Source organism: Oncorhynchus mykiss, chromosome 1, assembly GCF_057628025.1.
Source record: "Oncorhynchus mykiss isolate SJ-2025 chromosome 1, ASM5762802v1, whole genome shotgun sequence".
Classification (NCBI taxonomy): Eukaryota; Metazoa; Chordata; class Actinopteri; order Salmoniformes; family Salmonidae; genus Oncorhynchus; species Oncorhynchus mykiss.
In genome coordinates, this window is record NC_143022.1 from 43,378,221 (window position 1) to 43,390,000 (window position 11,780).

The 11,780-nt window shown below is 43.7% G+C and overlaps 1 protein-coding gene across 1 annotated transcript in view; it reads left to right on the forward strand.

Moving 5' to 3' along the window:
* Positions 1-11,780, forward strand: part of LOC110532307 (neural-cadherin-like) — a 118,959-nt gene that overhangs the window by 28,795 nt on the left and 78,384 nt on the right. Inside the window, exons 2-3 of the mRNA XM_090231101.1 lie at positions 10,348-10,545; positions 11,578-11,780. The exon at positions 11,578-11,780 is cut by the window's right edge and continues 23 nt beyond it. Of these exons, the coding sequence (XP_090087227.1) occupies positions 10,348-10,545; positions 11,578-11,780 (401 nt within the window). The remainder of the gene's footprint in view (positions 1-10,347; positions 10,546-11,577) is intronic.

Consider the following 11,780-nt stretch of genomic DNA (forward strand, 5'->3'; position numbering starts at 1 on the left):
GAGAGAGGAGTGCAGAGAAGCTAGAGCGAGAGAAGTGGAGAGAAACTAGAGAGAGAGCGAGAGAGGGAGAGAGAGAGCGAGAGGAGTGCAGGGTAGCTAGAGCGAGAGAGAGAGATGACTCCTTATAGCCGCAATCCTCTGCTGGCTCTCTGTTGTGAAGTTGGGAAGTGGTTTTCAGAGTCTTTTCTTAGAGTTGAATAGTGCTTCTAAGAACTCGCCATTGTTCCCAATCCACCTCAGGCCCAGTGTGGTGTTAACAGCTGGAGGGATGAGTCCTACTATCCTCTCAACATACTACAGTAAAGACAGCCTACATAAAGAGAGCAGGATAAGCCTAAAGAATATTTATGACTTTACATTAGATTCATAGAGGATAGTGTATTTACAATGACGGCATACCCCGACCAAACCCAGATGATGCTGGGCCAATTGTGTGCCGCCCGATGGGACTCCCAATCACAGCCAGATGGAAAGCAGCCTTGATTTGAACCAGGTTCTGCAGTGACACCTCTTGCAATGAGATGCAGTGTCTTAGACCGCTGCACCACTTGGGAGCACAAGCGTGAAGGTATTTAGATTAACTTCCCTGCCACCTAGTCAGCAGTACATTGCATTTAATTGGTGTGTGTGTATGTGTGTGTCTGTGTGTGCGTGCGTGCATACGTACATGTGTGTTTGTTTGTGTGTGTGCATGGGTGCAATTGATTACGGTTAGTGAGTGTGTATGTCTCTGTGTGTCCCCGAATCTCAGAAGCCTTGAGCCTCTACAGTACAGAGTGTGCAGAGGATGGATCTTCCAGTTAATAGGTTTCAGTCATCTCAGCTTTCAGTGTGTTGATCCTATGCTGACCGGTCCGGACTCACCTGGCTTTAGGCTCACAGTGGGGGGATTTCAAATAGGGGCCCTTTATTAACACTGAAAACATTTGGTTAATGTCTGCATACCTCCCTGCTGTGCTGAAATCCATTTTAGACCCATGGACTGCTAAAAAGCACGTCTCAAAGGTATGTTGTGCCATCGGGTATTTATATTAATTTGGTACCCAATTGAAATAGACGGAGTGTACAAAACATTAGGAACACCTTCCTAATATTGCGTTTGCCACCCCTTTTTGCCCTCAGAACAGCCTCAATTCGACTCTACAAGGTGTCGATAGCATTCCACAGGGATGCTGGCCCATGTTAACTCCAATGCTTCCCACAGTTGTGTCAAGCTGGCTGGATATCCTTTGGGTGATGGATCATTCTTGATACACACGGAAAACTGTTAAGCAGCATTGCAGTTCTTGACACACTCAAACTGGTGCGCCTGGCACCTACCTACTACCATTCAAAGGCACTTTCTGAATGGCATACACACACAATCTTTGTCTCAATTGTCTCAAGGATTAAAAATCCTCCTCCCCTTCATCTACACTGATTTGAAGTGGATTTAACAGGTGACATCAATAAGAGATCATAGCGCTCACCTGAATCCACCTGGTCAGTGTCATGGAAAGAGAAGGTGTTCCTAATGCTTTGTAAACTCAGTTTACTTGTTGCATGTCTTATTTTCCCACAATGGGCTCGAAGAAGCAGCAGGCAATTCTGCGTGGGATCCATATTATGTAAAGCTTTTTAAATTAATTAGATGTTATATCTCAATACAGTTCTCTCATTTGCTGTTCTGCATTGTGTACTATGCACAGATCCCTGGTGCGTGAAGGCTTTGTCATGCAGTATTTTGTTATGTGTAGCCACTGTAGTGCCATAGACTGCTTAGGCTGTACTGTTCCCCTTGTACTGCTCTGTTCTCTTACGCTTCTCTGCCGTGCATTGCACATAATATGCACAAATGAACATACACACACACACACACACACACACACACACACACACACACACACACACACACACACACACACACACACACACACACACACACACACACACACACACTCATTATCCCACCCATGCTCTCGTACCGTGGGCGGTCTATGAGAAAAGTACTTGAGAAAACGTTTTATACCAGCAAGCCTTTATGCTATATAGCTACTACCCAAGGAGAGGATTACCAGCAGAAAGTGACAACAACATCCCTGCAGGGTACAGGGGAGGGAACAGCACACGGTACTCCTTCTATCCAATTTATCACATTACATTTCATTACAGCCATTTAGCAGATGCTAAATTAGATATGAGATACTTAAGTAATAAGACCTGGGGGGGTGTGGTATATGGTCAATATACCACGGCTAAGGGCTGTTCTTAAGCACGACTAGATACAGGCCTTAGCTGTGGTATATTGGCCATATACCACACCCCCTCGGGACTTATTGTTTAAATATACCGTATTCATCAAATTGACCTACAGTAAATATTTTGTATGGGCTTTTTAAATTCAGAGGAGGCTTAATTGATTCCTCTCACAGTCATTTGATCAAAGCACTTGGTGTCAGTCAGGTGTGACGCTGTCAGACCAGTTTCAGCCTGGGTGTTTTTATCAATGCTCCTTTTGTAGCTCCATAGATCATAGGAGCCTCTCACACACACGTCGGCTTTGACAAGCTCTTCATTACCATTCTAGTCCTGATGGTCTGTAATCATGTGCCTTGGCTCTGATTAGACGCTCCATAACAAACTAATTAAACTGGCCTTGCAAAATCATCACCGCCATTAGCTAAGAGACATGACTGGGAAAGGCACAAACCTGCAAGAGCACGGCCTTTTCTCGCTTGTCACAAAATAACACTATTGAACTAAATCTTAAGTGATTTGTCCTTGATAGAGTGCCTCTTAGACCTTCTATAACAAATACATATCTGTCATCATCACTCAAAATACATTCATTTTTTAATTTATTTTTTACAAAGCTGTAGCTGGCGCAAACTGCCTCTGTCGACATTTCCACAGATTTTGATATTGAATACTGCACTGTTTGGTAGGGCTTGCAAGTTAATCATGTCACTGTTCTTGTGCATGTGCCAAATCAAACTTGAAATCTGAACGTTGATGAGTTTCTCTGCTCCCATGACACTGTCCCAGTTATCCAAATGAGCTATCGCCTGTTCCACGAGAACTTTTCCCCACAAACAGACTTCAAAGTGAGGCTAGCAAAGCCAGATGAATTCTCTCCTCTAGCCTCTGCCTCTGTTCTATTATACCTCTAACAATCCGTTTATGAGCTGTCACACAGGTTAGAGCTATTGTGTTTCAGTAGAGAACACTCCTCAGCTAGCTACTCGGGGTGCAGAGCATTCTGCTTCTCACAGAACACAGGCCAGCTAAACCTAAGCCTGGTAAAGAAATGGGAAATTGGTTTTTTAAAACATTTTCAGCATTTATTTGATTTGTGCAACCCCACAGATAAAACCGTATTGACTCTCATATGTCAAGGTGTATTACAATGTGAGAAATATTGGTTATTTTTGGTGCACTGTAATTTGACATCATAGAATATAAATTGATCATACAGTAAAAAGACTTAGTTGAAATGTCATTATAGTGACATAACTAATATGTCACTACAAGTGTACAAAACACCTTCCTAATATTGAGTTGCATTCCCCCGTTTTGCTCTCGGAACAGCCTCAATTCGTCGGGACATGGACTCTACAGGGTGTCGAAAGCGTTTCCGCATGGATGCTGGCCCATGTTGACTCACAGATGTGTCAAATTGGCTGGATGTCCATTGGGTGGTGGACCATTCTTGATACACACAGGAAACTGTAGTTCTTGACACAAACCGGTACGCTTAGCACCTAACCTGTCTCCTCCCCTTCATCTACACTGATTGAAGTGGATTTAACAAGTGACATCAATAAGGGATGACAGCTTTCACCTGGATTCACCTGGCCAGTCTGTCATTGAAAGAGCAGGTGTTCTTAATGTGTTGTACTCTCTGTGTAACTACTATGGTTAATTGTCACTTTCACCAGTGATGGTGAGAGACAGTAGCTACTTCCTGTTTACTTAATGCATCAGTTGTTTAGATTGTCAAAGAGCAGGAGGCACATTTATAGCCCGAAGTCAGACATACTGTAGGAGTGCCGTTAATAGTTTTTAGCCAAATCCTCTGTCTCCTTTGACGTCAAGGAAACTTGGGTGGGAATATAGCTACCTAATCTCGCTAAGGTGAAACAAAGAACTGAGGAGACCGTCAATATGTCAATATCCTGGTCTTATATCTCAATATCTGTAAAAAGTGCTGAGCCTTCAAACAGTTGAATTTCCTGACAATGGCATAGCATCCTTGATTCTATATTCAGCGTACCCATTGTTTGAATGTGCTGGTCTGTCTAGTCTCAGTTTCAGCTCTGAACAATGAGCTTCTTCAGACCCCTTCACATCTGCATCTTGCTTCTCTCTCTCGCTCTGTCACTCTCTGCCTGTCTCTCTCGCTGTCTGTCTGTCTCTTTCTCTCTCCCTCACTCACTCAGTATTCCTCCCTGCTGCGGTGAGAGAGAAGGTGATAATTGGATTGCAGGAATCTTCTTATTCACTACAGTGTGGCAGGAGCATGGCAGTAGCAGTGTGCAGGTGACAATGCGCATTTGGTTATGTGGCGTTATCTCCATGCTCCTGAGCGATCACAGAGGCTTTGCTGGGCCAGGGAAGATCATCTGTCGCCTGGCTGGGCTACTCTCCCAGGGGAGGCAGGGTGTCTCGAAGTCTGCTGGGCTGGCATCTCTCCTGGGGTGGTAAAAAGCCTCCTCACCCTGGTCGGATTGTGATCTTGCAATCATATAAAAGCCTTCAGTCATGTAGGGCAAGAATCCCTTAGAGAATGGTATGAGTGATGTTATTTAACCCCAATCAGACTGCACTCATTTTGGTGAGATTTAGAATGATTGGAATGGGAATCCCCGTCAATTTCTCTATGATGGGTGGATTAGTGGCCGTTTTGAGTGTACCCATAATAAGGAAGTAAAGTAGGAAGTACAGTATTCCTTTTCTTTTAATGTTTTTTATTATGAACACAAAAAAATAAATAGACAAACAAGAGTACATACTGATCATTTCAAAATAATATTTAAATTCCATCTTAAATAATGTGAAGAGGGGTTTGTTCTCTGCCCACTAACGGCTGTCGTCGGGAGAAAGAGAGGACCAAGGTGCAGCGTGGTAAGTATTCGTTGTAACTTAATAAAGAATGAATACTTAAACAAAAACAATACACGACAAACGAACAGTCCTGAACGGTGCAACAAAACACAGAACAGAAAATAACAACCCACAACCCATTGTGGGAAAACAGGCTACCTAAGTATGATTCTCAATCAGGGATAACAATTGACAGCTGCCTCTGATTGAGAACCATACTAGGCCGAACTCAAAAACCAACCTAGAAAACATACAAACATAGACTACCCACCCAACTCACGCCCTGACCATACTAAAACAAAGATATAATAACAGAACTAAGGTCATAACGTGACAGTACCCACCCCCCCCCCCCCCCCCCCCCCCCAAAGGTGCGGACTCCGACCCCACTTCACCATAGTCCTTGTCCGCCTCTTCGCCCGCCTCAGTGGCCTCTTTAGAGCGGCAACCCTCGCCGCCGACCTCAGACTGGGGACCCTAGCAATGGGTCCCGAATGGACGGGAGATTCCGGCAGCACCGGAGTGAAGGACGACTTCGGCAGCGCCGGACAGGTGGGAGACTCCGGCAGCGCTGGAGAGGAGGAAGGCTCTGGCAGCACTGGACAGGCGGGAGCACCTGTAGGGAGGAGACAGAGACAGCCTGATGCGGGGGGGCTGCCACCCGAGGGCTGGTGTGTGGAGGAGGCACTGGATACACAGGGCTGTGGAGGCGCACTGGAGGTCTAGAACTAATGGCCTGCACAACCCGTCCTGGCTGGATGGTGACTCTAGCCCGGCACGTGCGGGGAGCAGGCACAGGATGCACTGGGCTGTGCAGACACACGGGAGACACAGTGCGCAGCGCCGGCGCAGGATAGCCTGGCCCGATGAGACGCACTGGCTGTCTGGAGAGCAGGGCTGGCACCATCCGCCTTGGCTGGATCCTCACCCTAGCCCGGCAGATGCGGGGAGCCGGGATGTAGTGCACTGGGCTAAGCACGCGTACTGGGGACACCGTGCGCTCCACCGCATAACATGGTGCCTGACCAGTACGACGCCCGCCACGGTAAGCATGGCTTGGAGAGCTGTAGGGCTGAGCTGGCACAGGACGTGCAGGGCTAGGGAGGCGCACAGGAGGCCTGGTGCGTGGGGCTGGCACAGTCTTCACTAGACGGCTAGCACGCACCTCAGGACGAGTATGGAGAGCTGACTCAGGTGACATCAAATCCCAGACGTGGCGGGCGTTGGGCAGATGTCGTGCCTCATGCACCAACACAGCAACTCTCTCATAACTCTCTCCTCCAATTTCCCCATTAACTCCTTCACTGTCTCTGCTTCGCTCACCTCCAATTCCGCCCTGACCGGCTCTGGTTCCATCCTTGGCTCCTTACGGTAAGCACGAGGAGTTGGCTCAGGTCTGACTCCTGACTCTGCCACACTCCCCGTGTGCCCCCCCCCCAATACATTTGTGGGGCTGCCTCTCGGGCTTCCTTGCCAGCCGTATTCCCTGGTATCGCTGGTTCCCTTTTCCTGCTGCCTCCGCTCTCCTGGCTGCCTCCACCTGTTCCCATGGGAGGCAATCCCTTCCAGCCAGGATCTCCTCCCATGTGTAGGATCCCTTGCCGTTCAAGATGTCCTCCCATGTCCATTCCTCCTTTTCACCACGCTGCTTGGTCCTTTGGTGGTGGGTAGTTCTGTAACGGCTGTCGTCGGGAGAAAGAGAGGACCAAGGTGCAGCGTGGTAAGTATTCATTGTAATTTAATAAAGACTGAATACTTAAACAAAAACAATACACGACAACCGAACAGTCCTGAACGGTGCAACAAAACACAGAACAGAAAATAACTACCCACAACCCATAGTGGGAAAACAGGCTGCCTAAGTATGATTCTCAATCAGGGACAACAATTGACAGCTGCCTCTGATTGAGAACCATACTAAGCCGACGTCAAAAACCAACATAGAAAAACAAACATAGACTGCCCACCCAACTCACGCCCTGACCATACTAAAACAAAGATATAATAACAGAATTAAGGTCAGAACATGACACCCACCTCATTTTATAGACAAAGAATCTACCATGAAAGATAAACAAATTAACAATGAAAGTTAAATCAGGGTCCATATCATTTGGTTCAAAATAAAACATCATATCAGTGTCTTTCAAATTAACATCAATAGTTGTTTCTTTTAAAAATAAATCTTCTAACTCACACCAAAATCTTCTGACATAAGAACAGTCCCAAAATAAATGGGTCACAATCACAAAATACACATTTGTTATCAATAGCTATTTTAAATCTGTGTATAATAAAGGTCTTTACAGGGTAGATTCTATGAATGAGTTTGTAGGATACTTCTTTCACCTTCTTAGATATACAATATTTACCAGATAACAACGAAACTTAGTTCCAGTTCCTAGAGCTGCATTCCAGTACATTTTAGCAGAGGGAATAGTAACATATTGACATAGTTTCCTTATATACATGTTAAAATGTAAATTCCTTGTAGTTGTATTGAGGCTACAAAATCCTCAACAGTTGCACTTGGAGTATTGTTATGTTCTCCTGAAAGAAGAATATCACCTTGAGGGACAGCTCTAACAACTATTTGATACTCCTCAGGAGTGAATGTAACGTTGTGTGTTCTCATAAATTCTGGATAATCATATAGTTGTCCATCATTATTCAATAATTGTTTAAACCAAATCATGTTGTTGTCAAACCAGTTCTGGAGAAACAAAGACTTGTTTTTGTATTTTATGTCTTTATTATTCCAGATTGTATACCTATGAGGGGAAAATTGTGTTGTACATGAGGTTGTACATAGGGATTTTACCCACATCAAAGTTGCATTTGAGTAAGACTTCTAGACCACCAATTTGCTGGAATATTAAATTAGGGATGATATTCCAAATGCAATCCTTATGTCTTAAATAGTTTTGTATCCATTTAATCTTAAATATTATATTAGAGGTTTTAAAATTCAGAGCATTCTACCCTCCCTCACCTTGGGTGCTACATATTACCGCTTTTCTTAAATAATGAGGTTTATTCCTCCGTATGAAGTTAAATCATTTAGTATCAACCATGTTAGTTACTGACAGAGGAACATCCAAGGCAAGGGAGGTATAAACTAATCTGGACCTTCAGATTGTGATAAAAGTACTCGTCCAGATAAAGAAATAAAAAGAAATCTCTTAAAAACCAGGAGTAAAATCTCTTTCCAATTTTCTCTACAATAGGAGAGAAATTTAAGTTGGCCCTTTCTTTATGATCTTTGCCAGCTTTAATACCAAGATATGTGATCACATCTTTTACAGGGATATATAATGAGTTTAAGTCACATCTTTTCAACGCAAAAATAAGTCACATTTCCTAATATTCAGAGATAAACCTGATACATGTGAGAAGGCATTAATACAGTCAATAGCTTTCTTGACTTCATTATGATCTTTCAAAAAAATGGTGGTGTCTTCAGCCAATTGTGGACATTTTATCTCTTTGTCTTGTATCTGAATACCCCTAAAACTGTCCTTATTTAAATGAAGTGCCATAACTTGTGACCAACAAAAATAAGAAAGGAGAAATTGTGCATCCTTGTTTAATTCCATGTCTAATGTCAAATCTTTGTAAGTTCCGTGGGATAATTTAACAGAGCTGTTACTATTATTGTAGTGTCTTAATTACACTTTGAAAATATTGACCAAAACCAAAAAATCGAAGAGTCTCAAAAAGAAAATAATATTCAACTTTATCAAATGCCTTGTAAAAGTCTACAAATAAAATAAAGCTATCTTCCATAATGTGCTCATTGTAGTCTATCAAGTCCAATACTAGTCGAATATTATTACATATACAGTGGGGCAAAAAAGTATTTAGTCAGCCGCCAATTGTGCAAGTTCACCCACTTAAAAAGATGAGAGAGGCCTGTAATTGTCATCATAGGTACACTTCAACTATGACAGACAAAATGAGAAAAAAAATCCTGAAAATGACATTGTAGGATTTTTAATGAATTTATTTGCAAATTATGGTGGAAAATAAGTATTTGGTCAATAACAAAAGTTTATCTCAATACTTTGTTATATACCCTTTGTTGGCAATGACAGAGGTCAAACGTTTTCTGTAAGTCTTTCACACACTGTTGCTGGTATTTTGGCCCATTCGTCCATGCAGATCTCCTCTAGAGCAGCGATGTTTTGGGGCTGTTGCTGGGCAACACAGACTTTCAACTCCCTCCAAAGATTTTCTATGGGGTTGAGATCTGGAGACTGGCTAGGCCACTCCAGGACCTTGAAATGCTTCTTACGAAGCCACTCCTTCGTTGCCCGGGCGGTGTGTTTGGGATCATTGTCATGCTGAAAGACCCAGCCATGTTTCATCTTCAATGCCCTTGCTGATGGTAGGCTTTGTTACTGGTCTTTCTGCTCACCGTTCTTGTGATCATTTTGACCCCACGGGGTGAGATCTTGCGTGGAGCCCCAGATCGAGGGAGATTATCAGTGGTCTTGTATGTCTTCCATTTCGTAATAATTGCTCCCACAGTTGATTTCTTCAAACCAAGCTGCTTACCTATTGCAGATTCAGTCTTCCCTGCCTGGTGCAGGTCTACAATTTTGTTTCTGGTGTCCTTTGACAGCTCTTTGGTCTTGGCCATAGTGGAGTTTAGAGTGTGACTGTTTGAGGTTATGGACAGGTGTCTCTTATACTGATAACAAGTTCAAACAGGTGCCATTAATACAGGTAACGAGTGGAGGACAGAGGAGCCTCTTAAAGAAGAAGTTACAGGTCTTTGAGAGCCAGAAATCTTGCTTGTTTGTAGGTGACCAAATACTTATTTTCCACCATAATTTGCAAATAAATTCATTAAAAATCCTACAATGTGATTTTCTGGATTTCCCCCCCCCCCCATTTTGTCTGTCATAGTTGAAGTGTACCTATGATGAAAATTACAGGCCTCTCTCATATTTTTAAGTGGGAGAACATGCACAATTGGTGGCTGACTAAATACTTTTTGCCCCACTGTATGTCTGCCCTTCATAAAACCAGACTGGGTATCATCAATGATTTGATCAAGACCTTTTTTAAGTCTTTATGCAAAGATGGATGCAAGTAGCTTTCCATCATTGTTCATTCATGTGATTGGTCTTTTTCTAACATCATAGAATCTTTGTTTGGTTTGGCTATTACAGAAATGTGGCCTTGTGTCATACAAACAGGCAGTATTCCATTTCTATGGTCTAGTCTCTTCTATTGACTCACTATCTATCTTCTTCCCAGGGCCTGACTGGTACCTGACCAAGGTGAAGCTGAGGGTGACAGATGTCAACGACAACATCCCCGAGTGGGCCATGGAGCCTTACCCCTACCTGGCAGTTGTGTCCCCCGAGGCCCCCCCTGGGGAGCTGGTGTACCCGCTCCATGCTCTCGACGGGGATGAGGGCAGTAGCGGCGAGGTGGAGTACTTCCTGGCTGATGGTAAGAAAGAGATGCGCGCACGTACGCACACAGCGGGCCAGCCAAAAGATCTGCTACATCTGTGGAGCCCCTGCTGAGGGGGAGTGTGTGTGCGGGGGGTACCACTTTTTGAGTGGATTGACCCCCTTCTTGTTCCTCATTCTCCTCAAACAGATGTTGAAGATGAATTGTAACTAAGCACCGAAATCACATGAGCCCCAAGTGGTACAAGCTAAATGGAAATCAACAACCACCTGCTAAGATTTTTTTTTAATCAGATTTTTTAAACATGAGCTTTTGTATTTAATCCTTCAATGATCCCACAGGTTTAACTACATCCAAAGAGGATGATAGCCCGGGTCTTGGGCACCAGCGAGGTCTGCTAACTTCCATTTGACCTCATTCTATAGAGTGGGGTGTTGGTAGACTTACTGTACCGTACTGTACGTGCCAGGGTTTACAGTTGGCGGACAAGACTAGAACCAGGATGTTGCTACTGTGAATACATTTGGATGGAAATATTATCTTCAGTCTATTCATCTAGTCATGTAAAATCAAGTCAAGTCTAATGTGCCTTTCACATCCATGACACAACACACTTTACAGAGCAACGAGACAAGACAAGAATGTTGCTACTGTGTATTAATGGAAAGTTTAAAAAAAAAAAGATCCTCAGTATATGTTCAGTCTCTCCATCTGTCTCCCTTGCTTGACTGTCCTGTTCTGTACTCTGTTATACTCAACTGTACTGTATATGTGTACTTCTGTATATATGAATGCATATAAAATGGGTAGATTATCCCCAGTATGTTCAGTCTATCCATCTGTCTCCCTTGCTTGACTGTTCTGTACTGTACTCTACTGTAGCTAAACTGTAGTGTAGAGGCTTCTATAACAATAAAGCTATACTCTACTAATAATGTACTATTGTACTGTACAGGTTACTCTAAATGCACATCGGGATGTAAAAGTGGCTTTACAAATACATCTGATTGAGTAATTGATTAATAAATGAATATATGTATTGACTGATTGATGGATTGTAACTTACAGGTGGTAATGGCTGCTTTGCGGTGGACAAGAAGAGTGGTCACATCTTGACCACAGGTCTCCCCCTGCAGATAGACAGGGAGTATCTGCTGAGTGTGGTGGCCTTTGACAGGCTGGGCAGTCGCAGTGCTCCGGCCATGGTGTCAGTCATAGCAGGACCCAGAACACCACAGTTCACCAAGGCATCCTACGCCATTTCCATACCA